Below are 27,887 nucleotides of genomic sequence, written 5' to 3' on the forward strand. Positions count from 1 at the left end.
AAGGTAACAACTATTACCCCACCCGGTAGGAAGAAAGGAAAACGAGCTATCTTTGGCCCTGCACCTTCCAGCCCATAGGCAGTTTGAGAGCCCTCTAGACTGAGTGACTCAAAAGAGGACATACATCGAGTGGAATCCTGAGCAACAAAAAGCGTTGAACTTCATTTACAGGATGTGAAGTTGCTTGTGGGCTTGCCTGAGCAGCACCAGCTCTGGGAAATGGATGTTCTAGCAGAGCAGGGGAGAATGTCTTCACCTGCAACTTCACTCAGAAACCCCCGGTGAAAAGAGAACAGCATGGACACACAGAGAACAAGAACAGGATGCCCAGAGCGGTGGTCGAGTCGACTTTTCTGGGCATATTCAGAACTCTCGTGGACTCTTGCCTCTGCAACCTACTGCAGGCAATCTGCTTTAGCAAGAGGCTCGGACTGAACCATCTGCAGAGACCACTTGCAACCCCTCCATCTCTGCTTCTGGAAATGATATCATAGCATTGTTTTGTCTCTTGCAGAGCAGTCCAGGCACAGCATCAAGGCTCTCTCCAATTTCTCTCCAATCAAATCCTCTATGCTGGGGAAGGGGAGCTGTGGGGCTGAGGCATCACCTGGGCAGCTGACCTGAAGAGACTCAAGGGATATTCCAGACCACTAAGTATTACACTCAGCAGTAAAAGCTGGGGAAAGGGATGGAGAACGAGAGAGTCTTCTCCTGAAAACATCTGTCCTCCCAAATCCTATGACTATGGACTCTCTGCACTCCAAGGCACGGCTGAATATAACCCGCTGATGAGAAAAAGAACATACGTTCCTTCCATGCAGCCTCTGGTTTTCTCCCCGTTTCACGTTCCTTGGATTATCTTCATCATGTCACAACGCGCGAACCCTTCCTTTCCATGAAGTTCTCCCCTGACATGCCTTGCCAATTGTTAGGAAAAACTGTCAGAAGCGCTTCCCAGAATGACCACAGGAAAATAACACAGGGGCAATAATTAGGATGCAGTTAAATTTAATAAGGAAAAAGAAACGTCATATATTGAGGAAGCACAAGGAACAGATAACAGTCAACAACACATATAGCCGGTGGATGCACTGCCATCTGTCCATGTGCCCTTGCCACTGAGGGAGAAGGGCCAGCAGTCCCTTTCTGGGACTGACAGTCCAGCGAGCAGATGCTGAGCAGCAATGTCACAGGAAGAAAAACATCGATGGAAAAGGGGAAAGGCAGACATGGATCACATTTTCAGTGCGATCAAGCTGGCTCCAATGCTCTTTCTCGAGTCACACAGGGACTTTGTGGACCCTGGGGATCTTTCTCGTGGGCCACCAGCAGCAGCTTTAGCAGGGGAAGCACCTCCTGCTGCCGTAGCGGCTGCCGAAGCCGGAGAAGCCAAAGCCTCCAGAGTTGATGGGCACACCCTCAGAGCTGAGGATGCTGCCAACGGCAGCGGAGGTGGAGGATCCGACGGCGGTGTTCTGCGGGAAGGAGCTGAGGATGGGTCCGGGCAGGGTCACCACCACGGGAGAGGGCTGGATGGCGACGTGGGAGTCCTGGCACTGCCTGACACAGGGCTCATTGCAGCTGTTGGCCAGCGGGGTGGGGCCGCAGGGCTGGCACGGCAGGCGCGGCAGGCACTGGTCGTAGCAGGACATGTTTTGTGACTGCAGGGGAAACTGCTGAGGCAAAAGGCATGCAAAGGAAGAGGAGGGAGAGAAGCACAGTGTTGGTTGGGGAAATTGAGCCTGTTTGCACCCATCTTCTTCTTGTTCCCTGCCTCCCCCTCTGCCTTGCCGAGAGCAGCCAGGCACAGGCAGCCCCCAGCCTAGCCTGTTGCTCCGGAAACACCTCTGCCAAGACACCTCACTCGCTGCCCCCTTCCGTCTCCCAGTTCTTGCTGCCACGCTGAGACTCAGAGTAGGATAAAGCCTCCTGCATCTGCGGGTAGATCATGGAGGAAGAAGGCCTGATGCTGGGGTTTCAGACTTACCTCGTTCCCAGGGAGATGTGGGCCAGGGAAGTGGATGAGAGAGTGAGGAGATGCACCCACTTTTATACTGCTTGTGTGCTGCCTCAGGCCAGCACTCAGTCACTCTTAGCAAGCAGCAATTTTACAAAAGACTCACCTCAAATGCAAATGAGCCTTCCTAGTGGCACAGCTGATGGTTTACATTCCCCTGACTCTGCCATTTCATTTCCTCATTTCTGTCGGGTCTATTTTGCCATGGTTACTTCTTTCATGTGCTGGTGGGAGAGATCCAAGGAATGCTTGGAAACTCGCTTAGTTAGATGAGAACCAAATCCTGACAGCTCTACAATCTGCAGCCAAGCACCTAAGGCTTCTCTTCCTTACCAATGTGCCACGTGCTTCTCCCTGCTCCCTTCTTCTCACGCAAATCGGACAGCTACTGGCCGTTGTGCTGCAGGCTCCAGATGTCCAGCCACCACGGTAGCTGATGGAGCGACAGTCCAGCAGGCATTAGCAAATAGGGAGATTCCTTTTACGATTTGACGGTCGTTCCCGTCTACAAATGACAGGGGAGCTGTAAGGAGAGCAGCACTGCTCGACAGCATCCACACTGAGAAGGATGGGCTTGTGTTGAACGCCAATGTGAAAGGCAGCCTTGGCTTCAGTGTCCATGAAGCCATAGTGTCCATGCAGGCACGGTTGAAAGAAGGAAAGCTCAAAGGCTGATAGAATTCAGTCTCGCAAAGGACATCAAGGGCAACGCTGAGGCCTTCAGCGAGGATCTCAGCGGGAAAAGGAAAATTAGGAAGTGTGTGAGTGTTCTCCTCAAGTAAACGGGAGACTTGGTTAATGAGGACACTGAAAATGCTGAGGTACTGTCTGTCTTCTTTGTTAATTTCTTGCCCTCCATGAGTGGTCATCAGGAATCCCACGGCTCAGAGGGCAGTCGGAAAAAATGGAGCTAGCAAGATACACTTTTCGGTCAAGAAAACCTGGAACAGACTGCATTATGATTTTTAGCACACTGTTCTTATCCATCCCACGATGAGCTGAGCCTATGAAGACTGAGGGAGCTGTTCAGTCTTAGTAAACAAAGGTTGGTGACTGGGAAAAGTGACCCAAAGACTGGGGGAAAATGCATGTCACTCTCATTTAAGAAGACCAGGAAGGAGGAACAATGGGACAACTGCTCTGTATGGCTCAGTCCTACCGTGCTGATGGAACAGCACCTCCTGAAAACCATTTCCCAGCTCATGAAGGGTGAATGTATTCATTGCAGCAGCCAGCGTGGATTCATTATGGAGATGTCAAGGTCTGATCACAGGATCACAGGATCACTGAACTGTGTGTGCTGGAATAGACCTCCAGAGATCATCTAGTCCAAACCCCCCCGACAAAGCAGGCCCCCTAGACCAGGTTGCACAGGTAGGCGTCCAGGCGGGTCTTGAACAGTTCCAGAGAAGGAGACTCCATCGCCTCTCTGGACAGCCTGCTCCAGTTCTCCATCACTGCACTGGGAAGAAGTTCCCATGCACATTTGTGCGGGGCTTCCTGTGCACCAGTTTGTGGACATTTCCCCTTGTGCTATCGCCACACACTGTTGAGAAGAGTATGGCCTCATCCCTTGGCCTCGTCCCGTGGACTTTTGCTGATCAAGCTGTTAAGGGCCTACAAGGAAAGAGAAAGCTTTGTGCACTCGAAGAGAACATTCTTGCTGGAGCTCAGAAAGGCTTTTCACACTCTCCCCAATAAGAAGGCCATAGTGAAACTGTTGAAGGCTGTTCTAAACGAGACCTGCTCCGCCTGGTGATCAAAACGCTCCGTTGGAGAGGCATGTGACCTTCCCTCAAATAAGCAAGGCCCGGTGGGACCTCGACTTCTTACATAGCTGAAGGTGTTTGTGGAATGGATGTGAGCAAGGAGGCCGTAGTTACAAAAGATCTCCCCGATGCCATGAAGCAGGCGAGCCATCCTCGCTGTATGAACAAAGCACTTCCCTGCCCTGCAGACACGGATGGAGCTGGGACGCTGTCCAAGGGTGCAAAGCGAACGTCTTCAGAAGCCAAGCTCCCTCAACAGTTTCTACAGACACGTGTCAATTCTGAATCAATGTTTGGATTGGCCACGAGCCAACCTTTCGGTGCAATGTCTCCCCAGCAGGCGTGTAGTCAGAAGGCTAGAGCACAACACAATCAAGTATGCTCCTCACATACGGAAACTCCGTCCCTGAGAGGAAAGGCCACAATGCGCTGTCCAGAAACTCTGCAGAGCAGTCTGCTCAAGAGGACAGATGTGATTTCATGGGGCTTTTTGCATAATAAGCGGATTGCACTGGAGGGCAATGTTCTCGTTATGTGCAATCGATAATGGCACAAGTTGGCTGATGACAAAGACACTGTCACGAGAGTGGAATCATCAGTCAAGGAAACACTCGAGTGTGTTCCTAGAACAATAAGCTGTGTGCAACGGCCTTTGCAGGGAATGGGCAGAGCTGGAGAAGGGCAGGAACAGTCCTCATACAAAGAAGGCTCCGGATGCATTGAAGGAGGGTACACTGGAAGGAGAATATGCCTTCCTTGCTCATAAAGTGGTTACAGATAAGGTCGTGACATTTCCCCAGGCACACCTGCTGTGCCTGTAGCGCAGAAAGCCTCCAGCAATTGGGATGCGTCGTTTACCTGTAGTGATGTGTTTCTGCAGGGGAAACTCACTGCGCGCGTCATGCTGGAACTTGAAAGGTTTCTCCACGGTCAATACATGAAGGTCAGAAACAAGGAAATGAAATGGCACTGGTGACGGAAAACAAAAGCCCAACCTGTGCCATTAGCAAGGACAATTTGCATTTGGGGTGAGTCTCTTGGAAAATTACTGCCTGCGTAGAGTGACTGCAGGCCTGGGGCAAACCAGCATGGGTATAAAAGCGCGCCCAACTTTTCACTCAGTCATCCACTCCTCTTACCTCCATCTCCCTGGTAACAAGGTGAGTCCAAAGTCCTTTCTCAACCTCTTTTTCTTCTGGGATTTGTCTGCCTTCATATGATGTTGTATTCTGGGAAAGCAGCTATCCCCATTTGATGGAAAGGGAGTAGCACGTGTGTCATGGAGAGATGCTCACTATGACAGAGGTGTCTCCTCAGCTGCGGGCTAGGCATTGACGTGCCTGTGCCTGGCTACTCTTGATTGTTTCTTTTCAGTTGTGAGGAAGCAGTATAAGACCATGGCTTTCCTCACACAGCCTCCATATCCCAAGACAGCACTGTGCCCTGGCTCTCTCAGGCTTCTATGCCAGGCCGCTCTTCACTCACATCTGTTTCCTCTCAACCCCATCTTCCAACAGGTGCCCCTCCACACACAAGACATGTCCTGTTACGACCAGTGCCTGCCGCGCCTGCCGTGCCAGCCCTGCGGCCCCACCCCGCTGGCCAACAGCTGCAATGAGCCCTGTGTCAGGCAGTGCCAGGACTCCCACGTCGCCATCCAGCCCTCTCCCGTGGTGGTGACCCTGCCCGGACCCATCCTCAGCTCCTTCCCGCAGAACACCGCCGTCGGATCCTCCACCTCCGCTGCCGTTGGCAGCATCCTCAGCTCTGAGGGTGTGCCCATCAACTCTGGAGGCTTTGGCTTCTCCGGCTTCGGCAGCCGCTACGGCAGCAGGAGGTGCTTCCCCTGCTAAAGCTGCTGCTGGTGGCCCACGAGAATTATCTCCTAGGACCCAGAAGTCTGGGGATAACATGGACCACTATCTATTGCAGAAGAACAGGGCCAGCATTCATTCTCCTTGAGCACTGTCCATATTTGCCTTTCCCCTCCTCAACTCTCTTCTCTTCCTCCAGACGCAATGCTTGTCTCCTCTACCACTCTCGTCTGTCAACCCCTGTAATCCAGCCAGGGGAAGACACGACAGTTCTGCTCCCTGGGCGGAAACAGGCAGATGGTCAGATGCTGGGATGTGCACAGTGGCCACTCACTGCGGTCTCCGTCCCCGGTTTCTTTTCTGCATCTAGGCCCCCCCCTTGGAGCAACTTTGTTCCCCTCTTTTGGCTCAATAAAATTGTGCTGCGTCTACGTCTGTGTCTCTGCATCACGCTCTCTACTCTGCACACGCACACCACGTGCCAACAGGATGTCAGCTGCTCTGCAGACTTCAACAAGCATTTACGGCACCTGTGGACCCTTCACCTTTTCCCCAGCAGGAGTAACCTGGAACAGTGTGCAGGTGGCTCCCTCAGGAGAGTACTGTCAATCCCAAGTGAAACAGGTATCCACCATTCCCACAGTGTCCCTGGCCTTCATGTCCAGCTTCACTCCCTCTCTGACCTGACGTGCCCTCTCGGATGCAGTGCACGTCCTGCATGAGATGGCCATGCCACTGCTGCCTCTGAGTGAGGAGCCAGAGTTGCAGGATTGAGTCCAGAGAGCGGTGTTCAGTGTCTCAGCATCTGCATGCAGATAGGTGATGAGTGCTATCCCGCAGCAGTTAATGCTGTGGTCGATACTCTTTAATATCTTCGTCAAAGACATTGACAGTACGGTTGAGTGCCCCCTCAGCAAGTATTCTGATGCCACCAAGCTGTGTGGTGCGGTCAACACACCAGAGCGACAGGATGCCATCCAGAGAGACCTTGAACGTCTTGAGCAGTGGGCCCATGTGATCCTCGTGAGGTTCAACAAATCCAAATGCAACGCCTTACACCTGGGTCGAGGCAACCCCCACTACCGATAGCAGCTGGTGGATGAAAGGATTGAGAGCAGCCCTGACAAAAATAGAACACCTGTGGGTGCTGGTGGAGGGGAAGCTGGACGTGAGCCAGCAATGTGCCCTCACAGACCACAAAGCGTATCCCGACCTGCATCAAAAGCAGCATGACCAGCAGGCTGAGGGAGGTGATCCTGCCCCTCTACTCTGTGCTGCTGACGCCTCAAGTGGAGTACTGCATCCAGCTGTGGAGTCCTCAGTACTGGAGAGACATAGACCTGGTGGAGCACATCCAGAGAAGGGACGCAGAAAAAATGATCCCTAGAAGATTTTAAGATACTGAGTAAAATCATCCAAATTCATCTGAAGACCACGTTTGACATTAAATCCATTTTCTTCTGGGAACAATAAAAGGATAAACAGCACCACATTGCCGTGGATTTGAGTAAGAAGGTAACAACTATTACCCCACCCGGTAGGAAGAAAGGAAAACGAGCTATCTTTGGCCCTTGCACCTTCCAGCCCATAGGCAGCTTGAGAGCCCTCTAGACTGAGTGACTCAAAAGAGGACATACATCGAGTGGAATCCTGAGCAACAAAAAGCGTTGAACTTCATTTACAGGATGTGAAGTTGCTTGTGGGCTTGCCTGAGCAGCACCAGCTCTGGGAAATGGATGTTCTAGCAGAGCAGGGGAGAATGTCTTCACCTGCAACTTCACTCAGAAACCCCTGGTGAAAAGAGAACAGCATGGACACACAGAGAACAAGAACAGGATGCCCAGAGCGGTGGTCGAGTCGACTTTTCTGGGCATATTCAGAACTCTCGTGGACTCTTGCCTCTGCAACCTACTGCAGGCAATCTGCTTTAGCAAGAGGCTCGGACTGAACCATCTGCAGAGACCACTTGCAACCCCTCCATCTCTGCTTCTGGAAATGATATCATAGCATTGTTTTGTCTCTTGCAGAGCAGTCCAGGCACAGCATCAAGGCTCTCTCCAATTTCTCTCCAATCAAATCCTCTATGCTGGGGAAGGGGAGCTGTGGGGCTGAGGCATCACCTGGGCAGCTGACCTGAAGAGACTCAAGGGATATTCCAGACCACTAAGTATTACACTCAGCAGTAAAAGCTGGGGAAAGGGATGGAGAACGAGAGAGTCTTCTCCTGAAAACATCTGTCCTCCCAAATCCTATGACTATGGACTCTCTGCACTCCAAGGCACGGCTGAATATAACCCGCTGATGAGAAAAAGAACATACGTTCCTTCCATGCAGCCTCTGGTTTTCTCCCCGTTTCACGTTCCTTGGATTATCTTCATCATGTCACAACGCGCGAACCCTTCCTTTCCATGAAGTTCTCCCCTGACATGCCTTGCCAATTGTTAGGAAAAACTGTCAGAAGCGCTTCCCAGAATGACCACAGGAAAATAACACAGGGGCAATAATTAGGATGCAGTTAAATTTAATAAGGAAAAAGAAACGTCATATATTGAGGAAGCACAAGGAACAGATAACAGTCAACAACACATATAGCCGGTGGATGCACTGCCATCTGTCCATGTGCCCTTGCCACTGAGGGAGAAGGGCCAGCAGTCCCTTTCTGGGACTGACAGTCCAGCGAGCAGATGCTGAGCAGCAATGTCACAGGAAGAAAAACATCGATGGAAAAGGGGAAAGGCAGACATGGATCACATTTTCAGTGCGATCAAGCTGGCTCCAATGCTCTTTCTCGAGTCACACAGGGACTTTGTGGACCCTGGGGATCTTTCTCGTGGGCCACCAGCAGCAGCTTTAGCAGGGGAAGCACCTCCTGCTGCCGTAGCGGCTGCCGAAGCCGGAGAAGCCAAAGCCTCCAGAGTTGATGGGCACACCCTCAGAGCTGAGGATGCTGCCAACGGCAGCGGAGGTGGAGGATCCGACGGCGGTGTTCTGCGGGAAGGAGCTGAGGATGGGTCCGGGCAGGGCCACCACCACGGGAGAGGGCTGGATGGCGACGTGGGAGTCCTGGCACTGCCTGACACAGGGCTCATTGCAGCTGTTGGCCAGCGGGGTGGGGCCGCAGGGCTGGCACGGCAGGCGCGGCAGGCACTGGTCGTAGCAGGACATGTTTTGTGACTGCAGGGGAAACTGCTGAGGCAAAAGGCATGCAAAGGAAGAGGAGGGAGAGAAGCACAGTGTTGGTTGGGGAAATTGAGCCTGTTTGCACCCATCTTCTTCTTGTTCCCTGCCTCCCCCTCTGCCTTGCCGAGAGCAGCCAGGCACAGGCAGCCCCCAGCCTAGCCTGTTGCTCCGGAAACACCTCTGCCAAGACACCTCACTCGCTGCCCCCTTCCGTCTCCCAGTTCTTGCTGCCACGCTGAGACTCAGAGTAGGATAAAGCCTCCTGCATCTGCGGGTAGATCATGGAGGAAGAAGGCCTGATGCTGGGGTTTCAGACTTACCTCGTTCCCAGGGAGATGTGGGCCAGGGAAGTGGATGAGAGAGTGAGGAGATGCACCCACTTTTATACTGCTTGTGTGCTGCCTCAGGCCAGCACTCAGTCACTCTTAGCAAGCAGCAATTTTACAAAAGACTCACCTCAAATGCAAATGAGCCTTCCTAGTGGCACAGCTGATGGTTTACATTCCCCTGACTCTGCCATTTCATTTCCTCATTTCTGTCGGGTCTATTTTGCCATGGTTACTTCTTTCATGTGCTGGTGGGAGAGATCCAAGGAATGCTTGGAAACTCGCTTAGTTAGATGAGAACCAAATCCTGACAGCTCTACAATCTGCAGCCAAGCACCTAAGGCTTCTCTTCCTTACCAATGTGCCACGTGCTTCTCCCTGCTCCCTTCTTCTCACGCAAATCGGACAGCTACTGGCCGTTGTGCTGCAGGCTCCAGATGTCCAGCCACCACGGTAGCTGATGGAGCGACAGTCCAGCAGGCATTAGCAAATAGGGAGATTCCTTTTACGATTTGACGGTCGTTCCCGTCTACAAATGACAGGGGAGCTGTAAGGAGAGCAGCACTGCTCGACAGCATCCACACTGAGAAGGATGGGCTTGTGTTGAACGCCAATGTGAAAGGCAGCCTTGGCTTCAGTGTCCATGAAACTGTAGCGTTCAGTGTTCTAAAGGCAGGGAAGAAGACACCTATCTCTGGACTTCTGCAGATGAGACCTCGAAATTTCCAGGAATTTACGTGGTAGAATATTGTGAGACATGACCCTGGAGTGAAGAGCAAACCAAGGAAATTCATGAGTACTCAAGGATGGTCTCCTGGAAGCTCAGGAGTGAGGTATCCCAACAAGGAGGCTGTCAGGTAAAGTTGTCAGGAGGCCTGAAACGGAGAAAAGAAAGCTGTTAGCTAAACTCAAAAACAAAAATATGAAGCCCCTAGAGGATGGAAGCTCGGGTGAGTAATCTGAGAGGAATAAAGCCATAGTGTCCATGCAGGCACGGTTGAAAGAAGGAAAGCTCAAAGGCTGATAGAATTCAGTCTCGCAAAGGACATCAAGGGCAACGCTGAGGCCTTCAGCGAGGATCTCAGCGGGAAAAGGAAAATTAGGAAGTGTGTGAGTGTTCTCCTCAAGTAAACGGGAGACTTGGTTAATGAGGACACTGAAAATGCTGAGGTACTGTCTGTCTTCTTTGTTAATTTCTTGCCCTCCATGAGTGGTCATCAGGAATCCCACGGCTCAGAGGGCAGTCGGAAAAAATGGAGCTAGCAAGATACACTTTTCGGTCAAGAAAACCTGGAACAGACTGCATTATGATTTTTAGCACACTGTTCTTATCCATCCCACGATGAGCTGAGCCTATGAAGACTGAGGGAGCTGTTCAGTCTTAGTAAACAAAGGTTGGTGACTGGGAAAAGTGACCCAAAGACTGGGGGAAAATGCATGTCACTCTCATTTAAGAAGACCAGGAAGGAGGAACAATGGGACAACTGCTCTGTATGGCTCAGTCCTACCGTGCTGATGGAACAGCACCTCCTGAAAACCATTTCCCAGCTCATGAAGGGTGAATGTATTCATTGCAGCAGCCAGCGTGGATTCATTATGGAGATGTCAAGGTCTGATCACAGGATCACAGAATCACTGAACTGTGTGGGCTGGAATAGACCTCCAGAGATCATCTAGTCCAAACCCCCCCGACAAAGCAGGCCCCCTAGACCAGGTTGCACAGGTAGGCGTCCAGGCGGGTCTTGAACAGTTCCAGAGAAGGAGACTCCATCGCCTCTCTGGACAGCCTGCTCCAGTTCTCCATCACTGCACTGGGAAGAAGTTCCCATGCACATTTGTGCGGGGCTTCCTGTGCACCAGTTTGTGGACATTTCCCCTTGTGCTATCGCCACACACTGTTGAGAAGAGTATGGCCTCATCCCTTGGCCTCGTCCCGTGGACTTTTGCTGATCAAGCTGTTAAGGGCCTACAAGGAAAGAGAAAGCTTTGTGCACTCGAAGAGAACATTCTTGCTGGAGCTCAGAAAGGCTTTTCACACTCTCCTCAATAAGAAGGCCATAGTGAAACTGTTGAAGACTGTTCTAAACGAGACCTGCTCCGCCTGGTGATCAAAACGCTCTGTTGGAGAGGCATGTGACCTTCCCTCAAATAAGCAAGGCCCGGTGGGACCTCGACTTCTTACATAGCTGAAGGTGTTTGTGGAATGGATGTGAGCAAGGAGGCCGTAGTTACAAAAGATCTCCCCGATGCCATGAAGCAGGCGAGCCATCCTCGCTGTATGAACAAAGCACTTCCCTGCCCTGCAGACACGGATGGAGCTGGGACGCTGTCCAAGGGTGCAAAGCGAACGTCTTCAGAAGCCAAGCTCCCTCAACAGTTTCTACAGACACGTGTCAATTCTGAATCAATGTTTGGATTGGCCACGAGCCAACCTTTCGGTGCAATGTCTCCCCAGCAGGCGTGTAGTCAGAAGGCTAGAGCACAACACAATCAAGTATGCTCCTCACATACGGAAACTCCGTCCCTGAGAGGAAAGGCCACAATGCGCTGTCCAGAAACTCTGCAGAGCAGTCTGCTCAAGAGGACAGATGTGATTTCATGGGGCTTTTTGCATAATAAGCGGATTGCACTGGAGGGCAATGTTCTCGTTATGTGCAATCGATAATGGCACAAGTTGGCTGATGACAAAGACACTGTCACGAGAGTGGAATCATCAGTCAAGGAAACACTCGAGTGTGTTCCTAGAACAATAAGCTGTGTGCAACGGCCTTTGCAGGGAATGGGCAGAGCTGGAGAAGGGCAGGAACAGTCCTCATACAAAGAAGGCTCCGGATGCATTGAAGGAGGGTACACTGGAAGGAGAATATGCCTTCCTTGCTCATAAAGTGGTTACAGATAAGGTCGTGACATTTCCCCAGGCACACCTGCTGTGCCTGTAGCGCAGAAAGCCTCCAGCAATTGGGATGCGTCGTTTACCTGTAGTGATGTGTTTCTGCAGGGGAAACTCACTGCGCGCGTCATGCTGGAACTTGAAAGGTTTCTCCACGGTCAATACATGAAGGTCAGAAACAAGGAAATGAAATGGCACTGGTGACGGAAAACAAAAGCCCAACCTGTGCCATTAGCAAGGACAATTTGCATTTGGGGTGAGTCTCTTGGAAAATTACTGCCTGCGTAGAGTGACTGCAGGCCTGGGGCAAACCAGCATGGGTATAAAAGCGCGCCCAACTTTTCACTCAGTCATCCACTCCTCTTACCTCCATCTCCCTGGTAACAAGGTGAGTCCAAAGTCCTTTCTCAACCTCTTTTTCTTCTGGGATTTGTCTGCCTTCATATGATGTTGTATTCTGGGAAAGCAGCTATCCCCATTTGATGGAAAGGGAGTAGCACGTGTGTCATGGAGAGATGCTCACTATGACAGAGGTGTCTCCTCAGCTGCGGGCTAGGCATTGACGTGCCTGTGCCTGGCTACTCTTGATTGTTTCTTTTCAGTTGTGAGGAAGCAGTATAAGACCATGGCTTTCCTCACACAGCCTCCATATCCCAAGACAGCACTGTGCCCTGGCTCTCTCAGGCTTCTATGCCAGGCCGCTCTTCACTCACATCTGTTTCCTCTCAACCCCATCTTCCAACAGGTGCCCCTCCACACACAAGACATGTCCTGTTACGACCAGTGCCTGCCGCGCCTGCCGTGCCAGCCCTGCGGCCCCACCCCGCTGGCCAACAGCTGCAATGAGCCCTGTGTCAGGCAGTGCCAGGACTCCCACGTCGCCATCCAGCCCTCTCCCGTGGTGGTGACCTTGCCCGGACCCATCCTCAGCTCCTTCCCGCAGAACACCGCCGTCGGATCCTCCACCTCCGCTGCCGTTGGCAGCATCCTCAGCTCTGAGGGTGTGCCCATCAACTCTGGAGGCTTTGGCTTCTCCGGCTTCGGCAGCCGCTACGGCAGCAGGAGGTGCTTCCCCTGCTAAAGCTGCTGCTGGTGGCCCACGAGAATTATCTCCTAGGACCCAGAGGTCTGGGGATAACATGGACCACTATCTATTGCAGAAGAACAGGGCCAGCATTCATTCTCCTAGAGCACTGTCCATATTTGCCTTTCCCCTCCTCAACTCTCTCCTCTTCCTCCAGACGCAATGCTTGTCTCCTCTACCACTCTCGTCTGTCAACCCCTGTAATCCAGCCAGGGGAAGACACGACAGTTCTGCTCCCTGGGCGGAAACAGGCAGATGGTCAGATGCTGGGATGTGCACAGTGGCCACTCATTGCGGTCTCCGTCCCCGGTTTCTTTTCTGCATCTAGGCCCCCCCCCCTTGGAGCAACTTTGTTCCCCTCTTTTGGCTCAATAAAATTGTGCTGCGTCTACGTCTGTGTCTCTGCATCACGCTCTCTACTCTGCACACGCACACCACGTGCCAGCAGGATGTCAGCTGCTCTGCAGACTTCAACAAGCATTTATGGCACCTGTGGACCCTTCACCTTTTCCCCAGCAGGAGTAACCTGGAACAGTGTGCAGGTGGCTCCCTCAGGAGAGTACTGTCAATCCCAAGTGAAACAGGTATCCACCATTCCCACAGTGTCCCTGGCCTTCATGTCCAGCTTCACTCCCTCTCTGACCTGACGTGCCCTCTCGGATGCAGTGCACGTCCTGCATGAGATGGCCATGCCACTGCTGCCTCTGAGTGAGGAGCCAGAGTTGCAGGATTGAGTCCAGAGAGCGGTGTTCAGTGTCTCAGCATCTGCATGGAGATAGGTGATGAGTGCTATCCCGCAGCAGTTAATGCTGTGGTCGATACTCTTTAATATCTTCGTCAAAGACATTGACAGTACGGTTGAGTGCCCCCTCAGCAAGTATTCTGATGCCACCAAGCTGTGTGGTGCGGTCAACACACCAGAGCGACAGGATGCCATCCAGAGAGACCTTGAACGTCTTGAGCAGTGGGCCCATGTGATCCTCGTGAGGTTCAACAAATCCAAATGCAACGCCTTACACCTGGGTCGAGGCAACCCCCACTACCGATAGCAGCTGGTGGATGAAAGGATTGAGAGCAGCCCTGACAAAAATAGAACACCTGTGGGTGCTGGTGGAGGGGAAGCTGGACGTGAGCCAGCAATGTGCCCTCACAGACCACAAAGCCAAGCGTATCCCGACCTGCATCAAAAGCAGCATGACCAGCAGGCTGAGGGAGGTGATCCTGCCCCTCTACTCTGTGCTGCTGACGCCTCAAGTGGAGTACTGCATCCAGCTGTGGAGTCCTCAGTACTGGAGAGACATAGACCTGGTGGAGCACATCCAGAGAAGGGACGCAGAAAAAATGATCCCTAGAAGATTTTAAGATACTGAGTAAAATCATCCAAATTCATCTGAAGACCACGTTTGACATTAAATCCATTTTCTTCTGGGAACAATAAAAGGATAAACAACACCACATTCCCGTGGATTTGAGTAGGAAGGTAACAACTATTACCCCACCCGGTAGGAAGAAAGGAAAACGAGCTATCTTTGGCCCTGCACCTTCCAGCCCATAGGCAGCTTGAGAGCCCTCTAGACTGAGTGACTCAAAGGAGGACATACATCGAGTGGAATCCTGAGCAACAAAAAGCGTTGAACTTCATTTACAGGATGTGAAGTTGCTTGTGGGCTTGCCTGAGCAGCACCAGCTCTGGGAAATGGATGTTCTAGCAGAGCAGGGGAGAATGTCTTCACCTGCAACTTCACTCAGAAACCCCCGGTGAAAAGAGAACAGCATGGACACACAGAGAACAAGAACAGGATGCCCAGAGCGGTGGTCGAGTCGACTTTTCTGGGCAAATTCAGAACTCTCGTGGACTCTTGCCTCTGCAACCTACTGCAGGCAATCTGCTTTAGCAAGAGGCTCGGACTGAACCATCTGCAGAGACCACTTACAACCCCTCCATCTCTGCTTCTGGAAATGATATCATAGCATTGTTTTGTCTCTTGCAGAGCAGTCCAGGCACAGCGTCAAGGCTCTCTCCAATTTCTCTCCAATCAAATCCTCTATGCTGGGGAAGGGGAGCTGTGGGGCTGAGGCATCACCTGGGCAGCTGACCTGAAGAGACTCAAGGGATATTCCAGACCACTAAGTATTACACTCAGCAGTAAAAGCTGGGGAAAGGGATGGAGAACGAGAGAGTCTTCTCCTGAAAACATCTGTCCTCCCAAATCCTATGACTATGGACTCTCTGCACTCCAAGGCACGGCTGAATATAACCCGCTGATGAGAAAAAGAACATACGTTCCTTCCATGCAGCCTCTGGTTTTCTCCCCGTTTCACGTTCCTTGGATTATCTTCATCATGTCACAACGCGCGAACCCTTCCTTTCCATGAAGTTCTCCCCTGACATGCCTTGCCAATTGTTAGGAAAAACTGTCAGAAGCGCTTCCCAGAATGACCACAGGAAAATAACACAGGGGCAATAATTAGGATGCAGTTAAATTTAATAAGGAAAAAGAAACGTCATATATTGAGGAAGCACAAGGAACAGATAACAGTCAACAACACATATAGCCGGTGGATGCACTGCCATCTGTCCATGTGCCCTTGCCACTGAGGGAGAAGGGCCAGCAGTCCCTTTCTGGGACTGACAGTCCAGCGAGCAGATGCTGAGCAGCAATGTCACAGGAAGAAAAACATCGATGGAAAAGGGGAAAGGCAGACATGGATCACATTTTCAGTGCGATCAAGCTGGCTCCAATGCTCTTTCTCGAGTCACACAGGGACTTTGTGGACCCTGGGGATCTTTCTCGTGAGCCACCAGCAGCAGCTTTAGCAGGGGAAGCACCTCCTGCTGCTGTAGCGGCTGCCGAAGCCGGAGAAGCCAAAGCCTCCAGAGTTGATGGGCACACCCTCAGAGCTGAGGATGCTGCCAACGGCAGCGGAGGTGGAGGATCCGACGGCGGTGTTCTGCGGGAAGGAGCTGAGGATGGGTCCGGGCAGGGTCACCACCACGGGAGAGGGCTGGATGGCGACGTGGGAGTCCTGGCACTGCCTGACACAGGGCTCATTGCAGCTGTTGGCCAGCGGGGTGGGGCCGCAGGGCTGGCACGGCAGGCGCGGCAGGCACTGGTCGTAGCAGGACATGTTTTGTGACTGCAGGGGAAACTGCTGAGGCAAAAGGCATGCAAAGGAAGAGGAGGGAGAGAAGCACAGTGTTGGTTGGGGAAATTGAGCCTGTTTGCACCCATCTTCTTCTTGTTCCCTGCCTCCCCCTCTGCCTTGCCGAGAGCAGCCAGGCACAGGCAGCCCCCAGCCTAGCCTGTTGCTCCAGAAACACCTCTGCCAAGACACCTCACTCGCTGCCCCCTTCCGTCTCCCAGTTCTTGCTGCCACGCTGAGACTCAGAGTAGGATAAAGCCTCCTGCATCTGCGGGTAGATCATGGAGGAAGAAGGCCTGATGCTGGGGTTTCAGACTTACCTCGTTCCCAGGGAGATGTGGGCCAGGGAAGTGGATGAGAGAGTGAGGAGATGCACCCACTTTTATACTGCTTGTGTGCTGCCTCAGGCCAGCACTCAGTCACTCTTAGCAAGCAGCAATTTTACAAAAGACTCACCTCAAATGCAAATGAGCCTTCCTAGTGGCACAGCTGATGGTTTACATTCCCCTGACTCTGCCATTTCATTTCCTCATTTCTGTCGGGTCTATTTTGCCATGGTTACTTCTTTCATGTGCTGGTGGGAGAGATCCAAGGAATGCTTGGAAACTCGCTTAGTTAGATGAGAACCAAATCCTGACAGCTCTACAATCTGCAGCCAAGCACCTAAGGCTTCTCTTCCTTACCAATGTGCCACGTGCTTCTCCCTGCTCCCTTCTTCTCACGCAAATCGGACAGCTACTGGCCGTTGTGCTGCAGGCTCCAGATGTCCAGCCACCACGGTAGCTGATGGAGCGACAGTCCAGCAGGCATTAGCAAATAGGGAGATTCCTTTTACGATTTGACGGTCGTTCCCGTCTACAAATGACAGGGGAGCTGTAAGGAGAGCAGCACTGCTCGACAGCATCCACACTGAGAAGGATGGGCTTGTGTTGAACGCCAATGTGAAAGGCAGCCTTGGCTTCAGTGTCCATGAAACTGTAGCGTTCAGTGTTCTAACGGCAGGGAAGAAGACACATATCTCTGGACTTCTGCAGATGAGACCTCGAAATTTCCAGGAATTTACGTGGTAGAATATTGTGAGACATGACCCTGGAGTGAAGAGCAAACCAAGGAAATTCATGAGTACTCAAGGATGGTCTCCTGGAAGCTCAGGAGTGAGGTATCCCAACAAGGAGGCTGTCAGGTAAAGTTGTCAGGAGGCCTGAAACGGAGAAAAGAAAGCTGTTAGCTAAACTCAAAAACAAAAATATGAAGCCCCTAGAGGATGGAAGCTCGGGTGAGTAACCTGAGAGGAATAAAGCCATAGTGTCCATGCAGGCACGGTTGAAAGAAGGAAAGCTCAAAGGCTGATAGAATTCAGTCTCGCAAAGGACATCAAGGGCAACGCTGAGGCCTTCAGCGAGGATCTCAGCGGGAAAAGGAAAATTAGGAAGTGTGTGAGTGTTCTCCTCAAGTAAACGGGAGACTTGGTTAATGAGGACACTGAAAATGCTGAGGTACTGTCTGTCTTCTTTGTTAATTTCTTGCCCTCCATGAGTGGTCATCAGGAATCCCACGGCTCAGAGGGCAGTCGGAAAAAATGGAGCTAGCAAGATACACTTTTCGGTCAAGAAAACCTGGAACAGACTGCATTATGATTTTTAGCACACTGTTCTTATCCATCCCACGATGAGCTGAGCCTATGAAGACTGAGGGAGCTGTTCAGTCTTAGTAAACAAAGGTTGGTGACTGGGAAAAGTGACCCAAAGACTGGGGGGAAAATGCATGTCACTCCCATTTAAGAAGACCAGGAAGGAGGAACAATGGGACAACTGCTCTGTATGGCTCAGTCCTACCGTGCTGATGGAACAGCACCTCCTGAAAACCATTTCCCAGCTCATGAAGGGTGAATGTATTCATTGCAGCAGCCAGCGTGGATTCATTATGGAGATGTCAAGGTCTGATCACAGGATCACAGAATCACTGAACTGTGTGGGCTGGAATAGACCTCCAGAGATCATCTAGTCCAAACCCCCCCGACAAAGCAGGCCCCCTAGACCAGGTTGCACAGGTAGGCGTCCAGGCGGGTCTTGAACAGTTCCAGAGAAGGAGACTCCATCGCCTCTCTGGACAGCCTGCTCCAGTTCTCCATCACTGCACTGGGAAGAAGTTCCCATGCACATTTGTGCGGGGCTTCCTGTGCACCAGTTTGTGGACATTTCCCCTTGTGCTATCGCCACACACTGTTGAGAAGAGTATGGCCTCATCCCTTGGCCTCGTCCCGTGGACTTTTGCTGATCAAGCTGTTAAGGGCCTACAAGGAAAGAGAAAGCTTTGTGCACTCGAAGAGAACATTCTTGCTGGAGCTCAGAAAGGCTTTTCACACTCTCCTCAATAAGAAGGCCATAGTGAAACTGTTGAAGACTGTTCTAAACGAGACCTGCTCCGCCTGGTGATCAAAATGCTCCGTTGGAGAGGCATGTGACCTTCCCTCAAATAAGCAAGGCCCGGTGGGACCTCGACTTCTTACATAGCTGAAGGTGTTTGTGGAATGGATGTGAGCAAGGAGGCCGTAGTTACAAAAGATCTCCCCGATGCCATGAAGCAGGCGAGCCATCCTCGCTGTATGAACAAAGCACTTCCCTGCCCTGCAGACACGGATGGAGCTGGGACGCTGTCCAAGGGTGCAAAGCGAACGTCTTCAGAAGCCAAGCTCCCTCAACAGTTTCTACAGACACGTGTCAATTCTGAATCAATGTTTGGATTGGCCACGAGCCAACCTTTCGGTGCAATGCCTCCCCAGCAGGCGTGTAGTCAGAAGGCTAGAGCACAACACAATCAAGTATGCTCCTCACATACGGAAACTCCGTCCCTGAGAGGAAAGGCCACAATGCGCTGTCCAGAAACTCTGCAGAGCAGTCTGCTCAAGAGGACAGATGTGATTTCATGGGGCTTTTTGCATAATAAGCGGATTGCACTGGAGGGCAATGTTCTCGTTATGTGCAATCGATAATGGCACAAGTTGGCTGATGACAAAGACACTGTCACGAGAGTGGAATCATCAGTCAAGGAAACACTCGAGTGTGTTCCTAGAACAATAAGCTGTGTGCAACGGCCTTTGCAGGGAATGGGCAGAGCTGGAGAAGGGCAGGAACAGTCCTCATACAAAGAAGGCTCCGGATGCATTGAAGGAGGGTACACTGGAAGGAGAATATGCCTTCCTTGCTCATAAAGTGGCTACAGATAAGGTCGTGACATTTCCCCAGGCACACCTGCTGTGCCTGTAGCGCAGAAAGCCTCCAGCAATTGGGATGCGTCGTTTACCTGTAGTGATGTGTTTCTGCAGGGGAAACTCACTGCGCGCGTCATGCTGGAACTTGAAAGGTTTCTCCACGGTCAATACATGAAGGTCAGAAACAAGGAAATGAAATGGCACTGGTGACGGAAAACAAAAGCCCAACCTGTGCCATTAGCAAGGACAATTTGCATTTGGGGTGAGTCTCTTGGAAAATTACTGCCTGCGTAGAGTGACTGCAGGCCTGGGGCAAACCAGCATGGGTATAAAAGCGCGCCCAACTTTTCACTCAGTCATCCACTCCTCTTACCTCCATCTCCCTGGTAACAAGGTGAGTCCAAAGTCCTTTCTCAACCTCTTTTTCTTCTGGGATTTGTCTGCCTTCATATGATGTTGTATTCTGGGAAAGCAGCTATTCCCATTTGATGTAAAGGGAGTAGCACGTGTGTCATGGAGAGATGCTCACTATGACAGAGGTGTCTCCTCAGCTGCGGGCTAGGCATTGACGTGCCTGTGCCTGGCTACTCTTGATTGTTTCTTTTCAGTTGTGAGGAAGCAGTATAAGACCATGGCTTTCCTCACACAGCCTCCATATCCCAAGACAGCACTGTGCCCTGGCTCTCTCAGGCTTCTATGCCAGGCCGCTCTTCACTCACATCTGTTTCCTCTCAACCCCATCTTCCAACAGGTGCCCCTCCACACACAAGACATGTCCTGTTACGACCAGTGCCTGCCGCGCCTGCCGTGCCAGCCCTGCGGCCCCACCCCGCTGGCCAACAGCTGCAATGAGCCCTGTGTCAGGCAGTGCCAGGACTCCCACGTCGCCATCCAGCCCTCTCCCGTGGTGGTGACCCTGCCCGGACCCATCCTCAGCTCCTTCCCGCAGAACACCGCCGTCGGATCCTCCACCTCCGCTGCCGTTGGCAGCATCCTCAGCTCTGAGGGTGTGCCCATCAACTCTGGAGGCTTTGGCTTCTCCGGCTTCGGCAGCCGCTACGGCAGCAGGAGGTGCTTCCCCTGCTAAAGCTGCTGCTGGTGGCCCACGAGAATTATCTCCTAGGACCCAGAAGTCTGGGGATAACATGGACCACTATCTATTGCAGAAGAACAGGGCCAGCATTCATTCTCCTAGAGCACTGTCCATATTTGCCTTTCCCCTCCTCAACTCTCTCCTCTTCCTCCAGACGCAATGCTTGTCTCCTCTACCACTCTCGTCTGTCAACCCCTGTAATCCAGCCAGGGGAAGACACGACAGTTCTGCTCCCTGGGCGGAAACAGGCAGATGGTCAGATGCTGGGATGTGCACAGTGGCCACTCACTGCGGTCTCCGTCCCCGGTTTCTTTTCTGCATCTAGGCCCCCCCCCCTTGGAGCAACTTTGTTCCCCTCTTTTGGCTCAATAAAATTGTGCTGCGTCTACGTCTGTGTCTCTGCATCACGCTCTCTACTCTGCACACGCACACCACGTGCCAGCAGGATGTCAGCTGCTCTGCAGACTTCAACAAGCATTTATGGCACCTGTGGACCCTTCACCTTTTCCCCAGCAGGAGTAACCTGGAACAGTGTGCAGGTGGCTCCCTCAGGAGAGTACTGTCAATCCCAAGTGAAACAGGTATCCACCATTCCCACAGTGTCCCTGGCCTTCATGTCCAGCTTCACTCCCTCTCTGACCTGACGTGCCCTCTCGGATGCAGTGCACGTCCTGCATGAGATGGCCATGCCACTGCTGCCTCTGAGTGAGGAGCCAGAGTTGCAGGATTGAGTCCAGAGAGCGGTGTTCAGTGTCTCAGCATCTGCATGGAGATAGGTGATGAGTGCTATCCCGCAGCAGTTAATGCTGTGGTCGATACTCTTTAATATCTTCGTCAAAGACATTGACAGTACGGTTGAGTGCCCCCTCAGCAAGTATTCTGATGCCACCAAGCTGTGTGGTGCGGTCAACACACCAGAGCGACAGGATGCCATCCAGAGAGACCTTGAACGTCTTGAGCAGTGGGCCCATGTGATCCTCGTGAGGTTCAACAAATCCAAATGCAACGCCTTACACCTGGGTCGAGGCAACCCCCACTACCGATAGCAGCTGGTGGATGAAAGGATTGAGAGCAGCCCTGACAAAAATAGAACACCTGTGGGTGCTGGTGGAGGGGAAGCTGGACGTGAGCCAGCAATGTGCCCTCACAGACCACAAAGCCAAGCGTATCCCGACCTGCATCAAAAGCAGCATGACCAGCAGGCTGAGGGAGGTGATCCTGCCCCTCTACTCTGTGCTGCTGACGCCTCAAGTGGAGTACTGCATCCAGCTGTGGAGTCCTCAGTACTGGAGAGACATAGACCTGGTGGAGCACATCCAGAGAAGGGACGCAGAAAAAATGATCCCTAGAAGATTTTAAGATACTGAGTAAAATCATCCAAATTCATCTGAAGACCACGTTTGACATTAAATCCATTTTCTTCTGGGAACAATAAAAGGATAAACAACACCACATTCCCGTGGATTTGAGTAAGAAGGTAACAACTATTACCCCACCCGGTAGGAAGAAAGGAAAACGAGCTATCTTTGGCCCTGCACCTTCCAGCCCATAGGCAGCTTGAGAGCCCTCTAGACTGAGTGACTCAAAAGAGGACATACATCGAGTGGAATCCTGAGCAACAAAAAGCGTTGAACTTCATTTACAGGATGTGAAGTTGCTTGTGGGCTTGCCTGAGCAGCACCAGCTCTGGGAAATGGATGTTCTAGCAGAGCAGGGGAGAATGTCTTCACCTGCAACTTCACTCAGAAACCCCCGGTGAAAAGAGAACAGCATGGACACACAGAGAACAAGAACAGGATGCCCAGAGCGGTGGTCGAGTCGACTTTTCTGGGCATATTCAGAACTCTCGTGGACTCTTGCCTCTGCAACCTACTGCAGGCAATCTGCTTTAGCAAGAGGCTCGGACTGAACCATCTGCAGAGACCACTTGCAACCCCTCCATCTCTGCTTCTGGAAATGATATCATAGCATTGTTTTGTCTCTTGCAGAGCAGTCCAGGCACAGCATCAAGGCTCTCTCCAATTTCTCTCCAATCAAATCCTCTATGCTGGGGAAGGGGAGCTGTGGGGCTGAGGCATCACCTGGGCAGCTGACCTGAAGAGACTCAAGGGATATTCCAGACCACTAAGTATTACACTCAGCAGTAAAAGCTGGGGAAAGGGATGGAGAACGAGAGAGTCTTCTCCTGAAAACATCTGTCCTCCCAAATCCTATGACTATGGACTCTCTGCACTCCAAGGCACGGCTGAATATAACCCGCTGATGAGAAAAAGAACATACGTTCCTTCCATGCAGCCTCTGGTTTTCTCCCCGTTTCACGTTCCTTGGATTATCTTCATCATGTCACAACGCGCGAACCCTTCCTTTCCATGAAGTTCTCCCCTGACATGCCTTGCCAATTGTTAGGAAAAACTGTCAGAAGCGCTTCCCAGAATGACCACAGGAAAATAACACAGGGGCAATAATTAGGATGCAGTTAAATTTAATAAGGAAAAAGAAACGTCATATATTGAGGAAGCACAAGGAACAGATAACAGTCAACAACACATATAGCCGGTGGATGCACTGCCATCTGTCCATGTGCCCTTGCCACTGAGGGAGAAGGGCCAGCAGTCCCTTTCTGGGACTGACAGTCCAGCGAGCAGATGCTGAGCAGCAATGTCACAGGAAGAAAAACATCGATGGAAAAGGGGAAAGGCAGACATGGATCACATTTTCAGTGCGATCAAGCTGGCTCCAATGCTCTTTCTCGAGTCACACAGGGACTTTGTGGACCCTGGGGATCTTTCTCGTGGGCCACCAGCAGCAGCTTTAGCAGGGGAAGCACCTCCTGCTGCCGTAGCGGCTGCCGAAGCCGGAGAAGCCAAAGCCTCCAGAGTTGATGGGCACACCCTCAGAGCTGAGGATGCTGCCAACGGCAGCGGAGGTGGAGGATCCGACGGCGGTGTTCTGCGGGAAGGAGCTGAGGATGGGTCCGGGCAGGGTCACCACCACGGGAGAGGGCTGGATGGCGACGTGGGAGTCCTGGCACTGCCTGACACAGGGCTCATTGCAGCTGTTGGCCAGCGGGGTGGGGCCGCAGGGCTGGCACGGCAGGCGCGGCAGGCACTGGTCGTAGCAGGACATGTTTTGTGACTGCAGGGGAAACTGCTGAGGCAAAAGGCATGCAAAGGAAGAGGAGGGAGAGAAGCACAGTGTTGGTTGGGGAAATTGAGCCTGTTTGCACCCATCTTCTTCTTGTTCCCTGCCTCCCCCTCTGCCTTGCCGAGAGCAGCCAGGCACAGGCAGCCCCCAGCCTAGCCTGTTGCTCCGGAAACACCTCTGCCAAGACACCTCACTCGCTGCCCCCTTCCGTCTCCCAGTTCTTGCTGCCACGCTGAGACTCAGAGTAGGATAAAGCCTCCTGCATCTGCGGGTAGATCATGGAGGAAGAAGGCCTGATGCTGGGGTTTCAGACTTACCTCGTTCCCAGGGAGATGTGGGCCAGGGAAGTGGATGAGAGAGTGAGGAGATGCACCCACTTTTATACTGCTTGTGTGCTGCCTCAGGCCAGCACTCAGTCACTCTTAGCAAGCAGCAATTTTACAAAAGACTCACCTCAAATGCAAATGAGCCTTCCTAGTGGCACAGCTGATGGTTTACATTCCCCTGACTCTGCCATTTCATTTCCTCATTTCTGTCGGGTCTATTTTGCCATGGTTACTTCTTTCATGTGCTGGTGGGAGAGATCCAAGGAATGCTTGGAAACTCGCTTAGTTAGATGAGAACCAAATCCTGACAGCTCTACAATCTGCAGCCAAGCACCTAAGGCTTCTCTTCCTTACCAATGTGCCACGTGCTTCTCCCTGCTCCCTTCTTCTCACGCAAATCGGACAGCTACTGGCCGTTGTGCTGCAGGCTCCAGATGTCCAGCCACCACGGTAGCTGATGGAGCGACAGTCCAGCAGGCATTAGCAAATAGGGAGATTCCTTTTACGATTTGACGGTCGTTCCCGTCTACAAATGACAGGGGAGCTGTAAGGAGAGCAGCACTGCTCGACAGCATCCACACTGAGAAGGATGGGCTTGTGTTGAACGCCAATGTGAAAGGCAGCCTTGGCTTCAGTGTCCATGAAGCCATAGTGTCCATGCAGGCACGGTTGAAAGAAGGAAAGCTCAAAGGCTGATAGAATTCAGTCTCGCAAAGGACATCAAGGGCAACGCTGAGGCCTTCAGCGAGGATCTCAGCGGGAAAAGGAAAATTAGGAAGTGTGTGAGTGTTCTCCTCAAGTAAACGGGAGACTTGGTTAATGAGGACACTGAAAATGCTGAGGTACTGTCTGTCTTCTTTGTTAATTTCTTGCCCTCCATGAGTGGTCATCAGGAATCCCACGGCTCAGAGGGCAGTCGGAAAAAATGGAGCTAGCAAGATACACTTTTCGGTCAAGAAAACCTGGAACAGACTGCATTATGATTTTTAGCACACTGTTCTTATCCATCCCACGATGAGCTGAGCCTATGAAGACTGAGGGAGCTGTTCAGTCTTAGTAAACAAAGGTTGGTGACTGGGAAAAGTGACCCAAAGACTGGGGGAAAATGCATGTCACTCTCATTTAAGAAGACCAGGAAGGAGGAACAATGGGACAACTGCTCTGTATGGCTCAGTCCTACCGTGCTGATGGAACAGCACCTCCTGAAAACCATTTCCCAGCTCATGAAGGGTGAATGTATTCATTGCAGCAGCCAGCGTGGATTCATTATGGAGATGTCAAGGTCTGATCACAGGATCACAGGATCACTGAACTGTGTGTGCTGGAATAGACCTCCAGAGATCATCTAGTCCAAACCCCCCCGACAAAGCAGGCCCCCTAGACCAGGTTGCACAGGTAGGCGTCCAGGCGGGTCTTGAACAGTTCCAGAGAAGGAGACTCCATCGCCTCTCTGGACAGCCTGCTCCAGTTCTCCATCACTGCACTGGGAAGAAGTTCCCATGCACATTTGTGCGGGGCTTCCTGTGCACCAGTTTGTGGACATTTCCCCTTGTGCTATCGCCACACACTGTTGAGAAGAGTATGGCCTCATCCCTTGGCCTCGTCCCGTGGACTTTTGCTGATCAAGCTGTTAAGGGCCTACAAGGAAAGAGAAAGCTTTGTGCACTCGAAGAGAACATTCTTGCTGGAGCTCAGAAAGGCTTTTCACACTCTCCCCAATAAGAAGGCCATAGTGAAACTGTTGAAGGCTGTTCTAAACGAGACCTGCTCCGCCTGGTGATCAAAACGCTCCGTTGGAGAGGCATGTGACCTTCCCTCAAATAAGCAAGGCCCGGTGGGACCTCGACTTCTTACATAGCTGAAGGTGTTTGTGGAATGGATGTGAGCAAGGAGGCCGTAGTTACAAAAGATCTCCCCGATGCCATGAAGCAGGCGAGCCATCCTCGCTGTATGAACAAAGCACTTCCCTGCCCTGCAGACACGGATGGAGCTGGGACGCTGTCCAAGGGTGCAAAGCGAACGTCTTCAGAAGCCAAGCTCCCTCAACAGTTTCTACAGACACGTGTCAATTCTGAATCAATGTTTGGATTGGCCACGAGCCAACCTTTCGGTGCAATGTCTCCCCAGCAGGCGTGTAGTCAGAAGGCTAGAGCACAACACAATCAAGTATGCTCCTCACATACGGAAACTCCGTCCCTGAGAGGAAAGGCCACAATGCGCTGTCCAGAAACTCTGCAGAGCAGTCTGCTCAAGAGGACAGATGTGATTTCATGGGGCTTTTTGCATAATAAGCGGATTGCACTGGAGGGCAATGTTCTCGTTATGTGCAATCGATAATGGCACAAGTTGGCTGATGACAAAGACACTGTCACGAGAGTGGAATCATCAGTCAAGGAAACACTCGAGTGTGTTCCTAGAACAATAAGCTGTGTGCAACGGCCTTTGCAGGGAATGGGCAGAGCTGGAGAAGGGCAGGAACAGTCCTCATACAAAGAAGGCTCCGGATGCATTGAAGGAGGGTACACTGGAAGGAGAATATGCCTTCCTTGCTCATAAAGTGGTTACAGATAAGGTCGTGACATTTCCCCAGGCACACCTGCTGTGCCTGTAGCGCAGAAAGCCTCCAGCAATTGGGATGCGTCGTTTACCTGTAGTGATGTGTTTCTGCAGGGGAAACTCACTGCGCGCGTCATGCTGGAACTTGAAAGGTTTCTCCACGGTCAATACATGAAGGTCAGAAACAAGGAAATGAAATGGCACTGGTGACGGAAAACAAAAGCCCAACCTGTGCCATTAGCAAGGACAATTTGCATTTGGGGTGAGTCTCTTGGAAAATTACTGCCTGCGTAGAGTGACTGCAGGCCTGGGGCAAACCAGCATGGGTATAAAAGCGCGCCCAACTTTTCACTCAGTCATCCACTCCTCTTACCTCCATCTCCCTGGTAACAAGGTGAGTCCAAAGTCCTTTCTCAACCTCTTTTTCTTCTGGGATTTGTCTGCCTTCATATGATGTTGTATTCTGGGAAAGCAGCTATCCCCATTTGATGGAAAGGGAGTAGCACGTGTGTCATGGAGAGATGCTCACTATGACAGAGGTGTCTCCTCAGCTGCGGGCTAGGCATTGACGTGCCTGTGCCTGGCTACTCTTGATTGTTTCTTTTCAGTTGTGAGGAAGCAGTATAAGACCATGGCTTTCCTCACACAGCCTCCATATCCCAAGACAGCACTGTGCCCTGGCTCTCTCAGGCTTCTATGCCAGGCCGCTCTTCACTCACATCTGTTTCCTCTCAACCCCATCTTCCAACAGGTGCCCCTCCACACACAAGACATGTCCTGTTACGACCAGTGCCTGCCGCGCCTGCCGTGCCAGCCCTGCGGCCCCACCCCGCTGGCCAACAGCTGCAATGAGCCCTGTGTCAGGCAGTGCCAGGACTCCCACGTCGCCATCCAGCCCTCTCCCGTGGTGGTGACCCTGCCCGGACCCATCCTCAGCTCCTTCCCGCAGAACACCGCCGTCGGATCCTCCACCTCCGCTGCCGTTGGCAGCATCCTCAGCTCTGAGGGTGTGCCCATCAACTCTGGAGGCTTTGGCTTCTCCGGCTTCGGCAGCCGCTACGGCAGCAGGAGGTGCTTCCCCTGCTAAAGCTGCTGCTGGTGGCCCACGAGAATTATCTCCTAGGACCCAGAAGTCTGGGGATAACATGGACCACTATCTATTGCAGAAGAACAGGGCCAGCATTCATTCTCCTTGAGCACTGTCCATATTTGCCTTTCCCCTCCTCAACTCTCTTCTCTTCCTCCAGACGCAATGCTTGTCTCCTCTACCACTCTCGTCTGTCAACCCCTGTAATCCAGCCAGGGGAAGACACGACAGTTCTGCTCCCTGGGC

General features: G+C 52.0%; 8 protein-coding genes across 8 annotated transcripts; 4 read left to right on the forward strand and 4 right to left on the reverse strand.

Moving 5' to 3' along the window:
• Window positions 1–991: 991 nt before the first annotated feature.
• LOC136055752 (feather keratin 1-like) lies at window positions 992–1,759 on the reverse strand. The gene has a single exon (XM_065747622.1). It carries the CDS (start codon window positions 1,650–1,652, stop codon window positions 1,338–1,340), a length of 315 nt encoding a protein of 104 aa, XP_065603694.1. The 5' UTR covers window positions 1,653–1,759; the 3' UTR covers window positions 992–1,337.
• Window positions 1,760–1,948: 189 nt separating this feature from the next.
• On the forward strand, window positions 1,949–5,738 carry LOC136055814 (feather keratin 1-like). Its single transcript, XM_065747690.1, has 3 exons — window positions 1,949–2,029; window positions 4,794–4,946; window positions 5,304–5,738. The coding sequence occupies exons 1-3, from the start codon at window positions 1,949–1,951 to the stop codon at window positions 5,637–5,639; spliced, it is 570 nt and encodes a 189-aa protein (XP_065603762.1). The 3' UTR covers window positions 5,640–5,738.
• A 2,366-nt stretch (window positions 5,739–8,104) lies between these two features.
• On the reverse strand, window positions 8,105–8,872 carry LOC136055827 (feather keratin 1-like). Its single transcript, XM_065747703.1, has one exon. It carries the CDS (start codon window positions 8,763–8,765, stop codon window positions 8,451–8,453), a length of 315 nt encoding a protein of 104 aa, XP_065603775.1. The 5' UTR covers window positions 8,766–8,872; the 3' UTR covers window positions 8,105–8,450.
• A 189-nt stretch (window positions 8,873–9,061) lies between these two features.
• On the forward strand, window positions 9,062–13,089 carry LOC136055815 (feather keratin 1-like). The gene is made up of 3 exons (XM_065747691.1): window positions 9,062–9,142; window positions 12,232–12,384; window positions 12,742–13,089. Exons 1-3 carry the CDS (start codon window positions 9,062–9,064, stop codon window positions 13,075–13,077), a joined length of 570 nt encoding a protein of 189 aa, XP_065603763.1. The 3' UTR covers window positions 13,078–13,089.
• A 2,459-nt stretch (window positions 13,090–15,548) lies between these two features.
• LOC136055744 (feather keratin 1-like) lies at window positions 15,549–16,316 on the reverse strand. The gene has a single exon (XM_065747615.1). It carries the CDS (start codon window positions 16,207–16,209, stop codon window positions 15,895–15,897), a length of 315 nt encoding a protein of 104 aa, XP_065603687.1. The 5' UTR covers window positions 16,210–16,316; the 3' UTR covers window positions 15,549–15,894.
• A 189-nt stretch (window positions 16,317–16,505) lies between these two features.
• On the forward strand, window positions 16,506–20,782 carry LOC136055816 (feather keratin 1-like). The gene is made up of 3 exons (XM_065747692.1): window positions 16,506–16,586; window positions 19,677–19,829; window positions 20,187–20,782. The coding sequence occupies exons 1-3, from the start codon at window positions 16,506–16,508 to the stop codon at window positions 20,520–20,522; spliced, it is 570 nt and encodes a 189-aa protein (XP_065603764.1). The 3' UTR covers window positions 20,523–20,782.
• A 2,211-nt stretch (window positions 20,783–22,993) lies between these two features.
• Window positions 22,994–23,761, reverse strand: LOC136055759 (feather keratin 1-like). Its single transcript, XM_065747630.1, has one exon. The coding sequence runs from the start codon at window positions 23,652–23,654 to the stop codon at window positions 23,340–23,342; it is 315 nt and encodes a 104-aa protein (XP_065603702.1). The 5' UTR covers window positions 23,655–23,761; the 3' UTR covers window positions 22,994–23,339.
• Window positions 23,762–23,950: 189 nt separating this feature from the next.
• Window positions 23,951–27,740, forward strand: LOC136055818 (feather keratin 1-like). The gene is made up of 3 exons (XM_065747693.1): window positions 23,951–24,031; window positions 26,796–26,948; window positions 27,306–27,740. Exons 1-3 carry the CDS (start codon window positions 23,951–23,953, stop codon window positions 27,639–27,641), a joined length of 570 nt encoding a protein of 189 aa, XP_065603765.1. The 3' UTR covers window positions 27,642–27,740.
• The last annotated feature ends 147 nt before the right edge of the window (window positions 27,741–27,887 follow it).

Source organism: Cyrtonyx montezumae, unplaced genomic scaffold (genome assembly GCF_038088225.1).
Source record: "Cyrtonyx montezumae isolate F1298 unplaced genomic scaffold, pur_monq_1.0 scaffold_48, whole genome shotgun sequence".
NCBI lineage: Eukaryota > Metazoa > Chordata > Aves > Galliformes > Odontophoridae > Cyrtonyx > Cyrtonyx montezumae.

Excerpts from the sequence above, each read along its gene's own strand:
- LOC136055759 (XM_065747630.1), bottom strand. The coding sequence starts at position 23,654 with ATGTCCTGCTACGACCAGTGCCTGCCGCGCCTGCCGTGCCAGCCCTGC.
- LOC136055744 (XM_065747615.1), bottom strand. The coding sequence starts at position 16,209 with ATGTCCTGCTACGACCAGTGCCTGCCGCGCCTGCCGTGCCAGCCCTGC.
- LOC136055816 (XM_065747692.1), top strand. The coding sequence starts at position 16,506 with ATGGAGGAAGAAGGCCTGATGCTGGGGTTTCAGACTTACCTCGTTCCC. Across the intron at positions 16,587-19,676 it reads CCAGGGAAGTGGATGAGAGA|CAAGGACAATTTGCATTTGG; the intron begins GTGAGGAGATGC and ends CTGTGCCATTAG. Across the intron at positions 19,830-20,186 it reads TCCATCTCCCTGGTAACAAG|GTGCCCCTCCACACACAAGA; the intron begins GTGAGTCCAAAG and ends ATCTTCCAACAG.
- LOC136055827 (XM_065747703.1), bottom strand. The coding sequence starts at position 8,765 with ATGTCCTGCTACGACCAGTGCCTGCCGCGCCTGCCGTGCCAGCCCTGC.
- LOC136055814 (XM_065747690.1), top strand. The coding sequence starts at position 1,949 with ATGGAGGAAGAAGGCCTGATGCTGGGGTTTCAGACTTACCTCGTTCCC. Across the intron at positions 2,030-4,793 it reads CCAGGGAAGTGGATGAGAGA|CAAGGACAATTTGCATTTGG; the intron begins GTGAGGAGATGC and ends CTGTGCCATTAG. Across the intron at positions 4,947-5,303 it reads TCCATCTCCCTGGTAACAAG|GTGCCCCTCCACACACAAGA; the intron begins GTGAGTCCAAAG and ends ATCTTCCAACAG.
- LOC136055752 (XM_065747622.1), bottom strand. The coding sequence starts at position 1,652 with ATGTCCTGCTACGACCAGTGCCTGCCGCGCCTGCCGTGCCAGCCCTGC.
- LOC136055818 (XM_065747693.1), top strand. The coding sequence starts at position 23,951 with ATGGAGGAAGAAGGCCTGATGCTGGGGTTTCAGACTTACCTCGTTCCC. Across the intron at positions 24,032-26,795 it reads CCAGGGAAGTGGATGAGAGA|CAAGGACAATTTGCATTTGG; the intron begins GTGAGGAGATGC and ends CTGTGCCATTAG. Across the intron at positions 26,949-27,305 it reads TCCATCTCCCTGGTAACAAG|GTGCCCCTCCACACACAAGA; the intron begins GTGAGTCCAAAG and ends ATCTTCCAACAG.
- LOC136055815 (XM_065747691.1), top strand. The coding sequence starts at position 9,062 with ATGGAGGAAGAAGGCCTGATGCTGGGGTTTCAGACTTACCTCGTTCCC. Across the intron at positions 9,143-12,231 it reads CCAGGGAAGTGGATGAGAGA|CAAGGACAATTTGCATTTGG; the intron begins GTGAGGAGATGC and ends CTGTGCCATTAG. Across the intron at positions 12,385-12,741 it reads TCCATCTCCCTGGTAACAAG|GTGCCCCTCCACACACAAGA; the intron begins GTGAGTCCAAAG and ends ATCTTCCAACAG.